Source organism: Lycorma delicatula, chromosome 12 (assembly GCF_047948215.1).
Source record: "Lycorma delicatula isolate Av1 chromosome 12, ASM4794821v1, whole genome shotgun sequence".
NCBI classification, from domain to species: Eukaryota; Metazoa; Arthropoda; class Insecta; order Hemiptera; family Fulgoridae; genus Lycorma; species Lycorma delicatula.
Window position 1 is genome coordinate 50,781,303 of NC_134466.1, and position 22,821 is coordinate 50,804,123.

At 27.4% G+C, this 22,821-nt stretch overlaps 1 protein-coding gene across 3 annotated transcripts in view; it reads left to right on the forward strand.

Annotated features, from left to right (window-relative positions):
- Lk6 (MAPK interacting serine/threonine Lk6 kinase) overlaps positions 1 to 22,533 on the forward strand; it is a 192,666-nt gene extending 170,133 nt beyond the window's left edge. For all 3 annotated transcript variants that reach the window (XM_075380754.1, XM_075380755.1, XM_075380756.1), the window contains 4 exons: positions 272 to 426; positions 2,071 to 2,265; positions 8,656 to 8,876; positions 10,835 to 22,533. In XM_075380754.1, coding sequence (XP_075236869.1) covers positions 272 to 426; positions 2,071 to 2,265; positions 8,656 to 8,876; positions 10,835 to 11,108 — 845 coding nt within the window. In that variant the 3' untranslated portion in view covers positions 11,109 to 22,533. The remainder of the gene's footprint in view (positions 1 to 271; positions 427 to 2,070; positions 2,266 to 8,655; positions 8,877 to 10,834) is intronic.
- Positions 22,534 to 22,821: the final 288 nt, after the last annotated feature.

Below are 22,821 nucleotides of genomic sequence, written 5' to 3' on the forward strand. Positions count from 1 at the left end.
ACACGTGCTTATACTTAAGATAATAAAAAAGTATGCATTGCTGATGGAAATTATAAAGTTAAAAAAGTTTTTAGATGAATGATTATACTGAACAAATGGTTAAATGCTTTTGATTTTGATTTATGCATAAATATGAAAGATAGCAATGCTTGTGCTACTTATTATATGAATGACAATTCCTTCAAACAAATTACACACACAAACAACTATATTAATCTGCACGTGTTTTATTTTTTAAATTATTTTTTTTGATTTTTGTTTTGATTTCTAGGTATAGCTCACAGAGACCTTAAACCAGAAAACATACTTTGTGTACATCCAGATAAATTAAGCCCTGTAAAAATATGTGATTTTGATTTGGGTTCTGGAATAAAATTTAATCCTTCACTAAGTTCACCACTGGCAACACCTCAACTTCTGACACCTGTAAGTTTTTTTTTTAATGTTTGAATAAAACGTACAAGTAAGATACTGGTAGACTACGTTTCTTCTATGCCAACTTAAACTTAAAACTTACATTTTTTTATACAGACTACGAGTGTGAAAAATATTGTCGGCTAAAAATTTTTCAAAAACTCATTAGCTTAAAATTAAAAAAAAAGAAATATATATAATTAGGTTTTATAATTTAGTTTTATTTTTTTTTTTTTATATTTATCAACTTTTTTATTCTCTTTTTTCTACATCTCTGTATTCATCTGCGCAAAAAATTAATTACACTGCATCAGTCCATCTAACAAGTACAGGTGGTAAAATACTCTTTTATTTTATTTTGGATTTAAGATAGGAGCCTACTCGGCTCCTATCCAAAATTACAGTTTCCGACTTGGTTCCACTTTGGAATAAATCCCCGCTTAAAATGTTTTTTTGAGGATTCAAGTAGCTTATTTGTATATCGATATCATAACAGCAGTCGAGTGACAAGCGTTGCAGTCTCATAATCGAGAGGTTTTGAGTTGGAGTACCCTGGTGATTTTTTTCAGATTTATTTTTTTTCTTCCATTTGTTTACTAGCCTAGCTTAGATGAGTTTTGTTTTAATTTTGAAGTGGCGTACTACAAATTATGTCAGTGTCTTTTATTTTCATTATATTTCCTTAATTTTATCAGAGTGCAGTCATTTTTCCATCTGTTTTCATACATAGATGTTGTTGTTTATTTGTTCCTTCATTCCCCTTGCAATCCCCATTTGTTCATGTATAGATTTTTAGTAGATGGTATATTCAAATAAAAGAAGTATCAGCTAATAAGAAGTTCATCTAGTTTTTATAAATTCTTTTAAATGCTATAAAATAATAAACAAAAAGTTTTAAGAAAAAAAACTGTATTATAAAAGTATTTTTAAGAAAAAAGTAAAAGTTAAGAAACACAAACTTGGGACCCTCATGCACATGAGACTGGAATACTCGCCAATTAGTTCTTGATGGTGATATGACCATTGTTACAGAGGGTATACAAATAAGCTACTTGAATCACTTGAAAATCTTTAAATAGAGTTTACTAAAAAAAAATGGAGCCAAGTTGGATGCTGCCATTTTGGATTTAAAGTAGGGATCTCTCCTCCTATCATTCTGCAAAAGGACATCAATAAACTTCATTTTAAGATGAACTGCCTGCCCTTGTAAATCTTATTAAAACTTTTTACCTTAGTTGTAACACAGTTTTTTTTATTATGTTAGTTTAGGTTTCAAAATTTAATCTGTTATTAAATATTTTTGCTAATATTTTTTTGGGGAACTTTTGTAGTTAATGAGAAATGTGATTTTATACAATTAAAGAGAGAAAATAATGTATTTATGTTTGTATATATTTACCAAGGAAAAACAAATTTCTCCTGTTAATGGTAAGGGTGTAAATCTAAATTACATTATTTATTATTATAGATTACATTTCAATATTATATTAATATATTTATTCTTTCCATAAAGAATGATTGTTTATAAGTGCCTTAGAAAATGAAAAAAAAAAAACGTAAAGGGTAAGTTCCTAATAACTTTCTTGTAGGGAAAGTTTTAGGTTACACTTGGTAAATAGTATTTTTTTTAAAGTTATTTATTTTTGTTCATAATAGGTTGGTAGTGCTGAATTTATGGCGCCAGAAGTTGTAGAGGCATTTGTTGGTGAAGCAAACTCCTATGATAAGCGATGTGATTTATGGTCTCTGGGTGTTATAATGTATATATTACTTTGTGGTTATCCACCATTCTATGGTCATTGTGGCTCCGATTGTGGCTGGGAAAAAGGAGAAATGTGTCGTGACTGTCAGGTAAAACAGTTAAAAAAATTTTTTTTATATTCATGTAATTTGTATGTATAAATTGCTACAATTTAAAGGTAATTGTTATGTTATTTAACAGTAGTCCGTCTCTCTTTATTACTCTGATCTATTCTCTAACTGTGCGCTTACTTATCCAGCACTGATATACAGCTTCCCAGCTATTGTAGTCTCTTACCACATTCCAATCTTCATTTCTTTTATCAAAAATGTCCTCGTCAATTAATTTTGTTCTGTGAATTGTTTCATGCACATTTTTGAACTTATTTCTTATTTTTAGCCTTTTCCCATTTCCTTCTGCAATGCGGGGTTGACCTGCAAATTTTTTATGGCAGTCAACCATGCATTCTGCTCATGTATCCGTATCATATAACTTGTTTTATTTCAGTAGTGTGCTCTAATGATGAGTATTCCCATTTCTTCTCTAATCTTTCAGTTACTTGCACAATCCATCACAGTGCTGATAACATCTCCAAAACATCAATCTGTAGCTGTGATTTTTCTTGTCAAGGTTTCTTAAAAAACTTTATCCAATTATTTTTGGTCCATGTCCAAACCTTTGTGTCATAAAGTAACTTCACTATCACTATTTATAAATAAGCAGCCGGTTATTTTATTTTATTTTTTGTAGATATGCTGGAGTTCCAGAAGAGAACATATTGCAGTTACTGAATAATAGATTTTCCCTTCTTGACTTTATTTAAAATATCAATCTCATCTCTTCCATTTGATATTAGCGTAAACCCCCAGACACTTAAATTCACTTACACATTGAATTATTTTATTTTCCACTTGCACGTACTTCCCTTGTCTTCAGACTACCAAATACTTAGTTTAACGCAAATTTATTTCTCAAAAGCACTTTTCATATTCCTCTGTCAGCTTCTTAAACATAAAGGTTATGTCCACCTTCCAAATATCAATACCCATTGGCTTTACATGTGTCTCCATCATTTAAAATTTTACCTAAGTTCATCTTTTATTTAAGATTTATATATCCAAAGCAACACCAGTACCTTTGATCTTTATGTTTTTAACAACCTTTTAATTTTGTATAAATATGTATGTTAAACATCAATATCAAATTCGTTAGCTTCCACAATCCTTCACATGGATGCTTGTGTATACTTTCCTAAGGTCAACAAAATTACAATGGATTCCAGATGATCTAGCCATTTTGGCACCAGGACCATATGGCTGTATAAGACAGTTGACCCTTTTAAGTGATATCAATGATAAATGAGGAAATATATGTACAAATACAGTAGAGTACTTACCAATTAAATATTAAACATGATTTGACATCTGTCTATTCAGAATTTTTTTCACATACAGTATTAAAATTACATAAACAAATTTGTCTTTTTTGGGTTTCAGTCATTTGACTGGTTTGATGCAGCTCTCTTAAGATTCCCTATCGTTTCTTTTCTGTATACCCTTACATCTCTAACAGTTTGTTTTACACATTTCAAATGTTGCCTGCATGGACAATTTTTCCCATCTACCTGTCCCTTTAATATCAAAACAACTATTCCAGGATGTCTTAAGGTGTGGCCTATAAGTCTTATCTATTCTTTTAGCTATTTTTTTCCAAGTGCTTCTTTTTTCATCATTTTGCTGCAACGCCTCTTCATTTTGTCACTTCATCCATCCACCTGATTTTTAACATTCTCCTATAGCACCACACTTCAAAAGCTTCTAATCTTTTCTTCCCAGGTGCTCTGATCTTCCAAGTTTCACTTCCATATAAAGCTACGCTCCACACATGTGCTTTCAAAAACATTTTCTTGGTGTTTAAATTAATTTTTGATTAAAGCAAACAATATTTCTGACTGAAAGCTTGTTTTGCCTGTGCTATTCAGCATTTTTTATCGCTCCTGCTTCACCCATCTTTAATAATTCTACTTCCCAAATAACAAAATTCTTCTACCTCCATAGTTTTCTCGTTCTATTTTTATATTCAATGGTCCTTCTACTTTATTTATACTACATTTCATTTTCTTGTTTATTTTCATGTGGTAGTTCTTTTACAGGAGTTCATCCATGCCATTGATTGTTTTTTAAATCTTTTTTACTCTTGCCTAGAATTACTATATCAGCATAATAATAAACAAATTATTAAATTAAAAAATGATTAAATTGTTTTTGTAGTCTTATATCATTAATAAAAATCTTGCTCAGTTCTGTGCAAGAAGACTGACTTTTTGTTATTTTATCCTCTCTTCATGTTCCAACTTACTGCATCATAATAAACACGCTTCTAACTTGCTCTGCTCAAATGTTTTTTACTTTAAATTGAGCATAACTCAAGAACGACTTAACCAATGTTCTTCAAATTTTTGCATGCACAACTTCAGATAGACTACTGCAGCTTATATAACTTTCAATGAAATTGATGTAGTAGTTTTGGACATTTTCAAGCCACATAATTTTATTCATAGATAATTCATTTTATTCATAGATAATTTATAAATAAATAAAAATTTGTATTACCAGAACTACAATTGGTATTTTCCAATTTTATACATTCCAATTTTATTTATGGTATTTTCTTACTCCTCATATTTCAAAATAGAAAGAAATTAACTTAAGCCCTGACAATATTAAATTTACTAATCATTAAGATTAAAATATCTAAGAAAAATTTACATGCATTATAAAGTTAAAGCAAAATTTAAAACTAATGATCAAGCTTTTTTTAAAAAATTAAAAACAAAGTATCAAAAAATAAAGTAAAATAAAATAATTTATTTTCACCCCCCCCCCCCCTGCTCATAGTGAGCAACCGAAAGTAGTTGTACACTTTTCTTCAAAAAGTCAGTAAAAACAAAACAAAATAGTGATATAAGGCAAAATAATGAGTGCCTTTTATCATCAGTGGAACGCAAAAGTATGTACTTTAATTTCTCTTACTCGATAAAACTTCTTAAAAAATTATTCTATTTTGCTTTGATATTTCCCTTTCATTACCTGGGTTTTTTCAAATTTGGCACAAACTCACAGTTCTGCTAACAGGATTTTTTCATTATCTTGAATAAATTGCTGCTTAAGTCGATCAATGAATTTCTCTTCATTGTGTAGATATATATTGGACTTTGGGTTTGCCTTCATCATCAGTTTTTCCAGTTTTTGAATAATTTTTTTATCACACTTATACAACTTGAAAGAATTACCTACGTTACAGATCAGAACGTACATACAAAATTTTCTCCTGAGGTTAAGGAAAGTTTTACTTCCCTCCTTGTAGTGTTTAAATGGTTGACTTAATTTTACAATTTTACAAGTGATTTTATTTCACTTGTAAAATTGTGTTATTCTATGAGTAAAATAAAGAAACATACAAAATAGTGGGTCTTATAAGCAGCACTGAAGACCATTAAGCTAGTGTAATTTTATAAAAATTATACCAAATACGTTTCTATTTTTACCAAACTGTCAAAATGAAACATCTGCCTGGAGTAACCAGTGATCCTAATAACCGAATTCACCGCAATATGTAATTCCTTCCTGTATTCAGTAAACATTTCTGCAAGTGATTTTAAAGAAAAAATATCAACCCTTTCCAATCTAGACTTCTGTACACTTCCTTACCATATGGGTGTAGAAGGTGTCACACACTTGTCTTCCTGACCAAGTAAATTCATTTAATTTGTATGATCGATTATTTATTATTTAGATGATTCAAATTTTTGTTAGTTATGCATCTTTTTTTTTTAAAATTATTATGTTCCAGTGTTATAAAAAAAGCACTTATTGGGTATTTGATAAAAAATTGATATGAACAAAGGAAAACTAAAGTAGTTTCTAATATATAATTGTATAAAAATGCTACAGCACTTAGTTTATCTGCCAACTTTGGTTTATCTTAATAAAAAAAATAATATTTATTTAATAATTTGAAACAGAGTAGGCTATTACATAGATTGTAATGCTGTCTAAACAAAATTCGGCAGCTGCACTGATTATGTGTTTGATTTTGTTATTTATGTATATGAGGTGCTACCCAAAAGTTCAGGGAATTTTACCAAAGAAATAAAATAGCTTATCATAACTTATAATTTCCACTGTCTCCTTCAAAGTAATTTCCCCTTGGGCATTGATACAGTGATCCCAGCGTTTTTACCATGATTCCATGCATCCCTGGAAGTCTGCAGGTGTAAGTGTTCAAAGCACATTCTGTGTTTCTTACTGAATCTCCTAAATTGTGTTAAAACTACGGCTTTTCAATTGAAATTTTATTTTCGGAAAGAGAAAAACGTCGCACGGGGCACGGTCAGGCGAATAGGGTGGGTGGGGGAATCACTACCGTCTTTATGGAAGCCAAGAAATTCTGGACGGCTAGCGATGTGTGCACGAGCGCGTTGTCATGGTGCAGAACCCAGCTGTTGTTACCCCACAGATCTGAACGTTTGTGCCTAATGCTTTCACGTAACCGCTTCAAAACTTCACAATAGAACATCCCATTGACAGTTTGACCAAGAGGAACAAATTCTGTATGGATAATGCCTTTGATGTCGAAAAAACAATCACCATGAACTTCACGTAGCTGAGAACTTGGCGTGCTTTTTTTGGCTGTGGTGAACTGCGACTTCCACTGCAACGACTGCTGCTTAGTTTCAGGGTCATACCTGTACACCCATGTCTCATCACCGGGTATGATGGTGGAGATGAAGTTAGGGTCATCTCATGCTGAATTTTTCAACACTACAGACAGCTTTGCAATTTTGTTTCTGGTCGCTGTTCAACAGTTTCAGTAAGAATTTTGCAGCAATGCGTCTCTTGTTCAAATTGTCCGACAAGATGCGTTGCACGGACCCATATGACATTTGTACGATTACGCAAACATCATGGATTGTTTGTCTACGATCTGCAACAATAGCCTCTCGCACTTTCGCGATGTTTTCCGGTGTTGCGCTTGTTGATAGTCTTCCTTAACGCTCATTGTCATCGACTGTCATTCGTCCATCTTTGAATCGTTTGTACCACAAAAAAGTTTTACTTTTACTCATAGCATTGTCACCAAATGCTTCCACAAGCATGCGATGGGTTTCTTTATCAGTTTTTTAAGCATGAAGCAAAATTTGATGCAGGTTGTTTGCTCTTTAATATTTGCCATTTAGAACTTCGCCAAAGCAGTAAAACACAATGTTACACAACTGCATGAATGGCAACAATGCAGCCTCTCACCATCACAGCTGTTGGAACACCGATTCACAAAGAGTACTGTTAGCCACATCTAGCGGCAGCAGGTCGTACCAGCAATGGTTCGCGCGTGAAATTCAAATTCCCCAAACTCTTGGGTAGCACCTCGTATATCTTAAGTCTTATAACCTTAATGATAATAATAGATGATCTGACATATGTTGATAGTCACTCCATGACAATCATCTTCAAAAATAACAATCCCATGCCAGGCTTTCTATGGAAAGAAGAAAGTGATTTGGTTTCTAGTTTCCATTTTATAAATTCAAATGTATAGTTGCATATCAGCATGCCAATCCATCTAAACGCAGCTGATTTAGCCTTTCATTTCATTGTTCACTCTACATACTGGTTGTATGGTGAACATATATCTCTTTTAGAGACAGAAATTCTGATTAGTGCCTATTGTATTCATCTATAAAAAGTTTTCATGATTTTTTTTCTCTAAAAATTTGTGCACCTTTTTCATGTGTTAAAATGGATTCATCATTTTGTTTTTACTTACATAATTGGTAAATCTTTTCGAATCTTGAACTCTAAATTTTTTGGGTTAAAAATGGATAATTTATAAGAACGTTAGTATTTAATTTCAGTTACTTGAACTTTTGTGAGTTGTTTCCAGTATGTAGCCATCTACTAATAATTAAGCTGATTTGAAGGTTGTTAAAGCTATTCTGGCATCGACTGCTGTGATTAAACCATGCCAAGTATCACTAATGTATGAGAATCAAATTTTAAAGCATGGGTTTGGGTCTACAGGATAATTGTTCAAATTTGTTTGTGTTGAGAACAACCAAACAACTGTCCTATAAGAACAGTTTATATTGTTTTATTTGGGAATTTTTTCATTAAGCTTAATGACAAAAAAATTTTGATATTTTGAAGTATTTAATTTTGATATTTTGAAGTAAAAACTGTTTTGCCTTTTGTCATTACACTGAGTCATTCATTCGTTTTTATTATCCTAGGCAAGAGAGTAAACTACATTCTATTAAATCTTAATTTCCAATAAGAACACATCATGTTCTGGAATGCTTTAAAGAGTACGTGAGTACGTACATGATAAATAAATCAGGAATTACAACAGTTTGTTGTCAAAGTAAGAGACTTAATAATATATACTGTAAGAATTTGTAGATTTTCAATGTAAATAAATTTTTTCTTATTTTTGTTTGACAGGCTTTGTTGTTTACTAGTATCCAAGAAGGGCATTATGAATTTCCAGAGAGAGAATGGGCTGATATATCTCATGACGCTAAAGATCTTATCTCTAAATTACTTGTAAAGGAAGCCAGTATGAGATTAAGTGCTGCTTGTGTTTTAAATCATCCTTGGGTACAACATGGACCGCAGTCAGAAGTTGCTAATCGGCCATTAACAACACCGCATACAATTAGAAGGTTTGTATTGAATTAAATTGTTTATATAACTTCTAATGCATTAAATGCGTAACGAATGCTACACGATTCTTATTTTAAGAGATCAATATATAACATTTATTTTTGATGAGTGAAAAATACTATGTTTAATTGCCATAACTTGACTGTTCTATGAGACATGACATGTACCGGTCTCTTCTGAAAATACTGTAGCCATATCCCAAGTAAAAATTCTGATCCAAGATTACCAAACCTTAGAAAGGAAAGCAGGAGTGAATTAGTTTTCAGTGCTTTTTTACCAAGTTAACTTTATTGTATTTATATACGATGTCATCTGGAAGATTCTGGATTTGATTCTTGCCATTAGTGACTTGTCATTGTTAAAAAAAAATCAAGAAAAAAGGTAAAATAAAGAAAAAACTTCTGTAGTCATGAAAAGCTGATTTTTCTGTGTTTTTATTTTTGATGAGATTTTAATTACTTTTATATGTAACAGAATTCTAAGATAAATTTGATCAGAATAAGAAAATATCATGGTTATTTTGCTCTATAAAAAAAAGAAAACAATTTAAGGCAATTTTTCTAGTGAAAATAATAAAACTATAAAAGAATCTAGGATATATTAATATATTTTAAAATTTGTAAATGAGAAAGTAAAATAGAAACAAAAAGAGGATATTTTTTTAACTTGAAATAACAGTATTAATTTTTTATTATTTAAAAAAAAAATTATTTTCTGAATGCATTGCTCTTAATCCTACAATAAATCTTTCTTATTTTATACAGAATCGGGAACTAATGAAAAATTGACTTGCTGAGCATAATTTGGTGTCAACTTAAAAAAATTCAAAGAATTTATAAATACCTTTCAATGAACTTTTAAAAAACTGTGAAATTTGAAGAAAAATAAGATATTACTTTTTTATATATATATATATTAAGTATATTAATTTCTTTTTAGTTTTTTCCTTTAAAGTGTTAGTGGGCTAACAAGAAATAATTTTCTATAAGAAAAAAAAAGTCATAGAAGAAACTTTATTAATATAAGAAAGGATGTGCATAGAAATTGTGTTAAGTAATGGCATGCTCTAAGGCTTCAAGGGAGTATTTATTTCATTTATATCCCATTTTTCTTTAAGTTCAATATTAAAATGTTAGATTGATTGAAGCTAGTGTTGTTATGCTACAATACAATGATATATAATGATGACAAACAAAAAGTATTTTCGAATCATTTATTTGATCTTGAAAATTTCTTCTTTAAAAAATTCTGCTGATCTTATTTTAAAGAAAATTATTCTGGGTTCACTAGGGGCACTTCTTGAGAACATTAACGAATTACTGAAGTCAGTGTTTGTGATCATGAGTAAAGTTTGGATATCAGGCAGCAAATTTTAGGACCTCTTAGTTTTTATCAGTCTGTTAAGTAAGTCTGTGTTAATGATAAATTGTAATAATCTTTTTTAATGATATGGTATATTGAAACATTGACTGAAAATTTTTATAAACGTCAAACAGCTTGAATCGGATACTGTTTTTTGGCAGTAGAGTTTGTTATTTGATACATTGTATTAGGAAGATCGTCAAACGCTTGAATATGTTTCCTATTATGAAATAATGAATTTGATTTATTTAGGCCACCTAAATAAGGTGGTCTAGTGGTTAACTCATCGAAGTTGAAGTTTCTGAGGTTCAAATCCTAGTAAAAGCTAGTTGCTTTTACTAGGATTTGAATACTAGACAGTGGATACCACTGTACTTTGGTGTTGGGGTTCAATTAACCACATTTCTCGGGAATGGTTGGTCTGAATCCCTACAAAACTATAACTCATTTACGTCATCTCGTACATCCTCATTTCATTGGGCCACGGGAGGGGATGTGCTCATTGTTCTGTCACTGAACAGATTGCAACATACACATTAGAAAAATAAAATAATTTATAAGATTTCTAAGAATAACACTTTTTTGTTTATTTCAGAAACAACAGTGCCCGTGAATTATCAGCATTTGCAGAATCAGCTATGGCAGTCAATAGAGTTGTATTGCAACACTTTAGTATGACTGGTGATTCGGTTGTTGATAGTTATCTGAATGCTCAAATGGCTGAAGGTGATGATAGTAAAGTGACAAATAACATACCATTTGGATTATCACCACCATCTGAATCTAGACTTCTGCAACGTCGTTTGCTTGTGAAGAGTCAATCGAATTCAAACATGCTATCACCAGCAATTTCATCACCAAGTGGCTAACGTACATTATAATTTTGGCTTCCATTTTTTCCATGTGATATCATCATCATTTTTGTACAATAATATTTTTTAATTATTAGCAGCACCACTTCCCCTCTGTCTAATGTATTTATTAAATATTTATGCATGTCTCAGTAATGCTGCATAAATTAACTTTTTTTTAAAAAAAAAGAAAAAACTAAAAATATGAGTGAATCTGATTCTTTATACTTTTTTGTTTTATTTATTGTAATATTTATCGGGATTATAACTAAATGGATGTCTAAATTTTATTTATGTACTAATTTTAGAATATCTAACAGCTAAATAATAATTTATGTAAAAGGTGGACTGCCGTTATTCATACCTCTGACACTATTTATGATGATATGATAATTCCTATCTGTTTTTTATTTTAATGAGAAAAAGATGAATTAAGTGATGGATGAAAATCTTTATCACTAATTAAACTAGAGACTAACCAATTAAAAAGTCAGCAGCAATTTAATAATTACACCAGTTGTTGTTTATTACTTGTCTGTTAAAATCTGATTAGATCTTTTTAAAATAACAAGGGAGAAATGGTTGTTAAAACATGGTGAAAGAAAATGCTTTTTATATGATGCTTTGATCAGTATAGTTATCTGCAATTTGATTTTTCTTTCTCGCTTACAAAATGTTATGAATTTGTTTTTATGTATGGAATATTTTTCTGGATATTTACCTGTATTTTTTTGATTATATGAAAAAAAGTATTGGTTCAAATTATATTTATTTTCAATAAATATAATTTTAACCATAAAGTGTAGTATTTGCTATTTGTTTTAGAAGTCTTGATCTATGATTATACATTGATTCACTATTAGCCATTTATTCAGTTCATGAAAGATTATGCCTCATTCATTCTTCTTTCTGAAAATTTTATGCTTAGCCCTTTTTACAAAGAAAAGTCACTGGATTAAAATAACCAAGCCCATATTACCTTAAAATAATTTTAAAAATATATGAATACATTTTAATTTATATAGTTTCTTTTTGTTTAGTGTGTGTCTTATTCATCTAATCTTTGTTATCAAAATACATTTATTATTGCGTAATAATGATTATAACATTGTAAGGAATATAAAGTATGGATCATTTAGTTTTGATTTATATGCGATGTAGTACTTGCTTAGTTTTGTGGAAACTTTAAACTGACATGTGCAAGCATTCTTTTTCTCAATCAGACCCCCCTCCTTTATAAGGGTATTTTATATATATCTTATGAGAATGAGTTGTAGATTTTTGTGGTTAATTTTTAAATGAACTACATTACTGCTGACAATATTGCTAGTTTTTTTTGTGTTTTTTTATTTATTGATTATACTCCGCGTAAGTGAAAGTTCTCTATGAGAAAATGAATGTATTGTATTTAAAATAATTTATTTTATAATTTAGTGGTTTGTATACTAAAGTATACTTAGGATGCAAAGTTGTAAAATTAATAGGTTTTTATGTATGTTTAATTTGATTATTAAAATTTATAGAACTCGTAAAATATAAATTCACATTTACATATTAGTTATAATTACATTTTTTCTTTTTGCAGAGGTGTTACATAATATTATAATAATAGCAAAAAATATGCTGTGCCTAATTTTCAATTTATTCAAAAACTTTTTTTTTTATATATCATTTGATGATGATGATATCAATAGTTATTGTACGTAATATTATATATAATAATTAATTTTTTTATTCATCAGTATTTTTTTGTTTAATAAAAAATGGAAATTGTGCTTCAGTATTTTTTTTTCTTATTTTAAACATGTCATTTAAATAATTTTTTATTTCATTCATTTTTATTTATGCAGTAGTTATTATTTCTGCCTAAATTAGTTTTACGACAGAATTAAGGATTATGGTAAGAATTATTTTATAGTCTGTGTCATAATAAAATTGTTATTTAAAAAATTACATATATATATATACACATAAAATAAGACTGTAGCCAGCAAAAGATCCATTTTTTTTTTTTGGACCATATGTGTGTTACCCAATGTGATTTAAATTTTTATCAGAAAGATGTACTTCTATCAGAAATCTGAGTTGCTAATTGCTATATAATTTGTAGAAGAGTTATATTAATTCTGTAATTTTATTTAAATTCATTGATCATTATCAATGGTATATTGGTTTCAGTGAGATAAGAAGGAAGCAATTAGTAGACTATATTTTTGCCCTTGTAAAAAATCTCTTGTTACTGGCTATAGATTTTCATTTGTAGCTAATTTTAGCCCTAGATCGATATAATTTACTATGTTAGGGTGATTGTTAAATTTTCTTTAACTATGTAAAAATGTTTATAAAATGTCTCTTTCTTCCAATTGGTGCTCTATACCGGATTATTGAATGTAGCACACTGCTGCATGTCATGGTTAATATGTCAAATTTAATCATATAAAATTATTTTTTATATTTTTTTTCATTAAAGAATTGTTTAATATTAATTCTTGTCTCAAAAAAATAATTGTTATTTATGCTAATCTCATAAAAGTATTATGTAGTTAAAAAAAACAAATATGTATATAATTTTTTTTATATTACAAAATTATTTATTACTTATATCTTATTGTTTAAATAAATGTACACATTTCATGAAGTTTTTATTTCACATCTTAAACAAGAAAATTTCTTTTTTTTAATTTGTGTTTTTGTTAGTCGATCAATATTAGAAAACATTAATTCTTTTAACATTAATCATAATGTGGTTTTTTTTTGGGATAGTATGTCTTGCATACAAAATAGTAGCGATTGATATAAAATAAACTATAATTGTTAACTTAAGATACGATATGGAAAACATGAAAGACTGCACATAATGTAATATTATTAATAATGGTTTGTATAAAATAAAATATATGTTTAATATATAATATTAGGTGATAATTTGTTTACTATTTTTTGTTTATTAAAAAAAAATTCATTTTTGTAGAAAAAACTATGATAAAATAAACAAATTAAAGAAATAAAAATACATTTTTATAATAAATGCATGTAGTTACTTATTCATCAAGTTTTTATGTTTTTTTTTTTGTTAAAAAAAATGTTCCTTCATCATTTTCATTATAATAATATCAGTGAAAATTTTCATCTATTAACTTTGGAATTTTATTTATTTATTTATTTTTGTTTTATTATCTGTAAGGAAGTTGTCTATTTCCAAAAAAAAAAAAAAAATGATTTTGGTTTATTCAGTTTTTAAACTATTAATTCACTATCTAAAGATGAAATATTCTGTATAAAATACAGTTTAAAAAAATGTTATATGTGTAGGTATTTTCAACCCACTAAAATAAGGATGGGGCAGAAAAATTATACATTAGCAAAGCTTTTAGCATCAAAAAAATCTTACGTTAAAATTCATTACATTGTCACATGAAATAAAAAAAGCGATAATCTATAGAAATAATTCTGTTTTGTTTGTAAGTAACAGAAATGTATTTTTTTTTTTTTAAATAGCTTGTAACCTCCCTTATGTGTGTATATATATAATCACGCTTTTTTTTTTCAGTTTTCAGTGTAACATGCTGCAATATTAGAATCATAAAATTTAGAAAAAAAATCTTTGAGATTATAAATGTGTGAAATCTATAGTCTGAAATGTTAAAATACATATTTAAAAAAAAGATATAAACGTAATTAGTTTTCTTACTTTATTCCACAAAAATCGAGAAAAAACTGCTTATTTAGAAAGGTTATCACTCTTCTCAGTTTTGCATCATTGTGCGATTTCTCAATGAATATATATAAATATCCAAAAAAGGTTGAGTCATACATCATAGTAATAATTTTTTAATGATACACTTTATTATAAAAACGTTAACAATTTAATGCTTTATTGTTGAGCCTTCATAAATTTTTTCTGATGTATTCAAATTTTTTCTCTCGGATAATGTAATTTTTTATATTTCTTTAGTTTTTCAAGTAATTTGTGGTAACATTTTAATTACATCAGGAAAAAAATTATTGAAAAAATTAATTAAGTTAGATTAAATTAAAAAAAAAAATTACAAATGTTACTTAACATAATGGACTGTCATACTACTGTGTGCATACAGATATATATTTATTACACACACATTATTTTATAGTTCATCATATGTTCCAGATCTGTAATACATAGGGTGCTGATATTAGATAAAATCGGATTTCCCAGCTTAAAGAATATATTGTATTTTATTAATTTCTAAATCTTCTTAAAATAGAAGGGCTTTTGGTGAATGATATAAAAAAGAATGTAAGAGTTTTTTTTTGTATAAGTAATAAATTTATTAGTTATAGTTTTAAACAGTCAAGTGCAGTAAGTTTATGTTTTGTAAATGAGTTGATTGATGAGCAGTAGTTCATTTTGCTTCCCTGTGCGTGTGTATTGATGTTAGTGTGTGGATGCAATGGGAATATATATGATGGGGAGGAGAATGAATCTTTCTGTTCGGTATAAGACGATGTTTTGTCTTTAATTAATTATATGTGGGTGTTTTACTCTGCTCTGACACTGTAATGGTATAGGTTCCCGAACCCATACCTAAAAATATCCCTTCCAATCAGCACAAAAACTACACTTAGAAATCTTAACGCTTTTGAAACTGACTAAATATCATTTTTTTTCTTTCTTCATTTTGCTTCCAGTTTTGTTAAATATTTTTCATAATTTAGAAATGAAAAGTAAAGAAAGTGTTTGGTATTTGAACCGTTCCATTATTAATAATATGTTATAGGAAAAAGATGATGATGATATGTTCACTATGTTAAAATATTACTTTTTTTTTGTATATTGAATGGAAAGACTGTTGGTAGTTTTTAAGAATTATTATTATTGTCAAGATGTTACTATTATAATTATTACTTTTATTTGAGAAAAAGGAAGTAGATATATTTTTTAACAAAATAGGTTGGGTGTATATAATATATTATTAGGTGTTATATTTTGGGACTTTTGTATTTTTCTATGCTTTCATATATATTTTTTTTCTTTCTTTTTTTTTAGTAATATTAGAAAATAAAAGTAATAAAGTATAATAAAATATCTAATGCTGATATATTTAAAAAAAAAAGAAGAAAAATGGTAGAATGTTAGAGTATGTATGTGCTTATTGTATGTTTGTTGTATATATACATGTATATATGTTTAAGAATTTTAAGTATTCTAAATTTTGCTGTAATATTATTTCTAAAATAAAAACTGAATTATTTTGAAAATATTCCCTTTGACGAGTGGATAATATAATAATAGTATGTAGGGTTTTGTTTAATTTCTTTTTGTTGTTTATATATATTTCTTATAAACAATGCTTAAAGTGGTTTAGATAAGTTTTCATTAAATGAGTAATCATTTGAGAAAAATAGCTTTTTGATTTTTAACTTAATACTGTTGGACCTTACTAGGATATACACATATCATAAGACATCTTGTGGTATGCGTAAAAATTAAATAAAGATTGATAGTTTATACATAACATATTACAATACTATTATTGGAGAACAAACCAAAGTTTTAATAAATTATTAGAAATGAAATGTAGTAACGTAATTATGGCGCTGTTTGTTCCGTCAGACAAATAGTGTATTTTTATTTACTTTTTACATATTTGAAATAACTATATATATCTTTGTTAAATATATTTGTTTTACTGAAATAAATTGTGCAGTTTACAGAATGTGCCAGTGTGTATTACAAAAGTGAAAAGAAAATATGAAGATTGGAGCTGTTTAGTTTTCTTGTAGGTTGGTAGGTAAGAGTACATAATGTAATAATTATTGAACCATGAGACAGACTGTGGAATTAAATAAAAATAAAGTATTAGTTTTATATACAATTCAAAGTACTTTCATTCTGCAATGATTCGGTAAGTAACTTGCCGTGATTAGAATGATCTCTACAAGTCTTTGTTTAATATGATCTTAACGCTTGATGCCATGTTTTACGATATATCTTTAATATCATTAAAAATTAGACTTCTACAGTAACTGTAATTTTAGAAACTGGTAATTGCAGGTGGACAAATCTGGAAAATAGGGTGGATAATTGATCTTGCGTACAAATTTGTTTCGGAATAAAGATTTCTGAACAAAAACGTATCTGGTGCTGAGTATTCAAACCAGATTTAGTGATTTTATTCCAGAAGGTGTTTTGGTTCTTAAGTTTTGATTTACAGTACCATGTGACATTGCCTCATTTTTTCTGCATCGTGTAGATTTCCTTTTCACATTTTAGTCCTTTCACAAAACTACAGTGATATCCTTGCCTCATTTTGTTTCATATGATTAATACCTTTCTCTTTGTACGTAGACATTAACATATCCATTTATGATGCTTAGAATCTTTCATCTATTCCTTAGAATCTGTTTTCTATTCCTTTAAAGATTCATATGTTTCTCTCTATTTCTCGTCACTAGTGCAATAATGATAAATAAAACCTTCCATTCATTACCTAACATTATACTAACTCCCCCTTCTTCATTATTCGGCTATTTAGCATCTTGCATTTTCCACTAATTTTATTTTACCTTTTTAATGATGAAAACTCCTCCATTCTTTACTTCCATTTGTCTACTCTCAAGCAGTCTAAAATAAAAAAATTTCTTTTTGTTACATTGTCTCATTTAACCCTAAAGTAGCTATATTTTTCTCAGTCATAAAATCAATTAATTCTTGTAGTTGAGGAGATTAATTTTATTGTAACATTAACATCTCTCTTTTTTAGTTATCTCTTTAATTTGTAAATAATTTTTCACATGCCTGTTACTTTCATAAAATTTTCTGTCCCTGCAAAGAATGTTCTAATTATTTTTACTTCTAGCTACATGTTGTATATTAGAATATAATATTACATTGTGCGGTCATACACACATAAATATTTATAGTTTTACTAATTGCTAAAAAAAAAAGTCAGGAATATGATTCTGAAAAGAACTTTGTTACCCCTTGAGTCTCACAAATAGTGTTAAGTAATACCATGGGGATTATGGAATTGCCTGAGTGAGATAGTCAAAAAACATTTATGTTATAATAATTTTGACAATTTCGTGTTAGATACGGTTTTATTCTATTATATTTATTAACATATATATCTTTTTCATAAAAAAATAAGATTATGGCAAAATTTTATTTCATTTATTAAAAAAAGAAAAAGAGTGATAGAAGAAATTCTGTGTGTATGTTAGGTTGTTTGCTTGTTTGTATATATGTGTATTAGAATGTCGGTTATAATTTGATTATGTAGCAGTGTAGTTTTCTCAGGGTTAATGTTAAATTTATAATATTCAAAAAAATGAAAAAAAAAAATCAGGTATGCTTTTGTATATAGTAGTCTTTAAAAGCTTTATATTATTTCTTGGTTTTATTTTCATTATGAAATAGAATTTCAGTTGTACTGTAATTTTTTTTCATTATGTCTAATTTTATTTATTTTATTTTTAGTAAAACATGTTCTTGGAATACGTTTAATTTGACCTATATGAAGTTTGATTTGTTTGATGTAATTAGTAATGTATTTTAAGTGCCATGCTGGATATAATTTTCTTTCTTAATTCATATTTAATTAATACATTTTTGATTGTTAATTATGTGATGCATAGATTAACCCTTTTGCTGTTAGTATTCTTTTCCAAATTCTGTAAAACTGCCTTAATTAATTTTATAATAACAGCTTTTCTGCAATATTATTTGTTGTTGTAAGTATTATTGCTAATAAATTAACCAGAATTTTTGGAAAGCAATTCCAAGAACTGATTTAGATTTTGATATGAAATTTCTTTTTGAGACTATCAAGTCATCAATTTTCTTTTATTGATTTCTTGTTCTTGTGCTAGCCAATCTGCCCAAGATCTTGTATTCATTCTCATTGTCGATGAATAAAAAATGTTGCTTTAACTACATAAAGATCAGGCATTTAAAAATGCCTGATATAATGCATTTTTGCCCGATATAGATCAGGACTGATCTATATCAGGTCCATTGTGTTATTGATTTATTTTTACCTCCTATTTTGACAGTTACTTTATCAACTTTGAATGAGTAATTGAATTTCTTTTTTTTTTACCATGAAAAATTTATCACTTTTGAAGGTATTGTAGGTGTTAAAATTATTTGATTGAAATGAGGGTAGTTCTCAGTTTATAAAAGGACAGAAAATATTTAACTTTTAAAATTAATCATATTAAAAGTATTCATTTCTCACTGTATGTATAAGAAAGAGGTCTGTTTAACAAATGAGCCTTGATCCTACAAACATTTCTTGACTGTATAAAATTATACTTTAAGAATATAACTAAATGTATATATATCTTTTATGCTTTTTTTATTTATTTTTAATTTCCTACATTGAATTAATTCCAGAATACATGTTAAGAATACTTTTACACATGAATAATTTGCTATTTCTGACTTGTTTTCTGTATTACTGTTATTATTATGTTAGTATTTACTTAATTTATAAAATGTAAGAGTTTGTTACTGTATTAAATTCTAGATTATAATTTAGCTTCTTTTTAATCATAAATGATAAGACATATATGGTTATTGATAACAGTATGTTTATCAAACATTCATAACATAGAATCAATTTCACAGTACCTTTTTATATTACTTTTCAATAATCTCTATGCTCTTGATAGCTACATAAAGTTAATGAGGTTAAAGAAAAAACATTTCTTTTAATTTTAATTCTGATTAACAATATTTAAAGAATAGAGCATTTCTAAGTATACCAAATTAACCAAAAATATTAAGTTTTTAATTTGTCTCTGTGAGATTGAAATTGAAATGACAGTACATGTTAGGAACATTAATTTCTTTAAAATTAACTTCTCAAAAATTTATGTTGGTCTGATAGAAGACTGTTGAAACACAGATTTCATTAACACATATCTGTTGCTTTTTCATTGCGTACAGCTTAATTGCACAAGCTAAGCTTTGAATTTTTCTTTTATTATCAAATTTATTTCCCATCAAAATTGAAAACTATACTTAGATCCTATGTCTTTAGTTACTTAAAAGTAAAATCAGAAACTTTTAGAGTTAACAATTTTATATGAAATGTTAGATCATTTAATTTTGTCTTTATAAAAACTTATAATTTGTGTAACAAAGTGATATCGGGAATTAATGAATGATGTGATTTTATCTAGGAAGAGAAATAAAAATTATTAAATTAAAAAGTTGATCGTATCGATTAAACTGGCAGGCAGTTTTCTGCGCACTAATTATATTACCAGTTTTAAATCGGTGAAAGGGTTTTTTTTTGTTTGAACATATTTCTTGCTTCAGTAAATGAAAATGTTATTTTGGTTGCATTTTTTTATATAATGCTGTATATTATTTGTATATAAGTCATTGCTGTTAATATTTTTATCATTATTATTAGCATGTAAATTACATGAACACATTATATAGAAATATATGTATGTGTGAGTGTGTTGAAGTACAATTTATTATTATAATAAAAATAATTTCCAAGTTCACCACATTATATTAATAAAATAAGATTGAATGATGTGTGGTTGGTTATAATTAGTTATTATGTGGGTAATTATACATTATCTATTGCATATTGTTTGTTTAATATAAAAGCATATCATTTTTTTTAAGGTGTAAACTTTCTTTTCAGAGGTTGAAGGAAATTCATTTTCTCCATGCCGTAGTGAATGTTTTATGATTGGTAAAAGTGAATTAGTTGATGCAAAATTATTATAAATGATCCAATTCTTTTCATTAAATTTTATAAATAATTATTCTCATAAATTATATATACTTGTAGAGAAAATGCGAACACTTTTTTCTGCTTGGAGTGTGTTAATAAGAGTTATTTCTTGTTTCTGTTCTCTTTTTATTATTTTTTTTTTTGTCAAACCTATAACTTAAAACCACAAAATCCTCCTTTATCAGTTTAATTATACATTTTTAATTTAAATTCACAGAAAATTCATTGACATGATCATAAAAACTTTTTACTAGAATCTGAAACAATTTTTGTACTAAATTTTCAGTTGCACATACATGACCATTATACTGGCTGAAAATATAGGCCTCCCCTTATTCTGTATCTCCATCCCAGTCATAGTTTTTCACAAAATGTATCAGCATTTATCATGTCACCAATCTTACCTGATAATTTTATTGATGTGATCGAGTAAATTATTTGTAATGAAAGCCAGACTTCCAGTTCACACATTATGGGCATTCTTCTTCAGACAGTTATTTTTTTAACTTAATTACACTGTTTATTCCATTACCTATGTTGGTGTAGGCTGTCGTGTAGCAATATATGAAACTTTATTTTTCAATGAACTCTAGTTTTCCTCTATGTTATTCTCTGAAAATATGTATTTGTTGTTCAGAATGATTTTCTTCATATTTAATCGTTCTTTATTTGGTTGTGAAAAACCCGCAGTCCCATGCTGACTAGTTTATGAATTCTCACAAGCATTTTTTGGTATTGAATGTTATTTTTAAAAAATGCTGTGTAATATTACGTAACTGAGAAGAACCATTAAGTTTGATGAATTTCTCATGATTTCTTGTATTAATTTCTTGTATTTCAGCGTATGAAAACATGTATCGTTTTGTATGCTAGTGATTAAACATTGTGTATTTAATGATATGCTTTTATGTTATAAATTTATAAAATAAAATTTGTATGCGTGAATTTTATGTTTATATAGTTTTTAGATGGTAATAATAATTTTTAAGAGTTGTTGTATATACTTATATTAAAAAAATTAATTATGAAATAAGAGTTTTCAGTAATTATAAAAACAGAAATTAATGTTTATTGAAATGAAAATACTTGTATCATTTTTAAAAATAATTTTTTTGTCATTTACGTTCTTATAATTAATAGAATTTTTATTTTCTATATTTTATTTTGTTCATGTTACAGCAGTGAAGTTAATAATAAATAAAGCAACATATTTATAAAGCCGATGTTAAAAGTAACATTTATATAATTTAAACACTTATTTTTATCTACAATTAAAAAATAAAATTATTGTTTCATTTATTAGTAGAAGATAAAATACTATTATATTTCAAAAAAGTATGTGATATAGTATAATATAGTTGTAATTTTTTTTTTTTTTTTTTTAATATTAGTTTTATCTGATAAGATCATGTTTATAAAAACATGCAGATTTGCTCTTGATTTTTTTCTTTTTTTATTTGCATAATCTGTAATTAGTATTATTTGTTTTTGTTTTGAATTTTTTATTGAAATTAATTTTTCCGATCTGTTTTTTTTTTAATGATATATTGCATTAATCAATTGTACTTTATAATTAAATGCTTTCAAAAGTCATCAGTTTTCCAAGTTATGTATATTTTAATTAATTAAACAATAAATTCTGAATTTAATATTGTTAATAGTCTGTTTATATTTTTTGAATAAATAAAATTGTTTTTTCCAACTTTGTTTGTTTTTTCTAATAAATTACAATCCAGCATACAAGGGGACTGATTTATTTATTGAATACAGTGATGTAACTTAAATTTAGTTGTTTTAAAGCACAAAAAGTTTTTTGATCCCAGCCAGAAAAGGAGGTCGATTTAGTTGTATGTCGACCTACACTTACAAAGCGTCTGCGACCATCTCATTTGAGAAAAATTTCTTAAATATTAAATAGATTGACATTAAATCTGGGTTACATGGAGGCTGAAGTAGTATATATCCTGTTTCAGCTTTTATAGCGTTTTAAT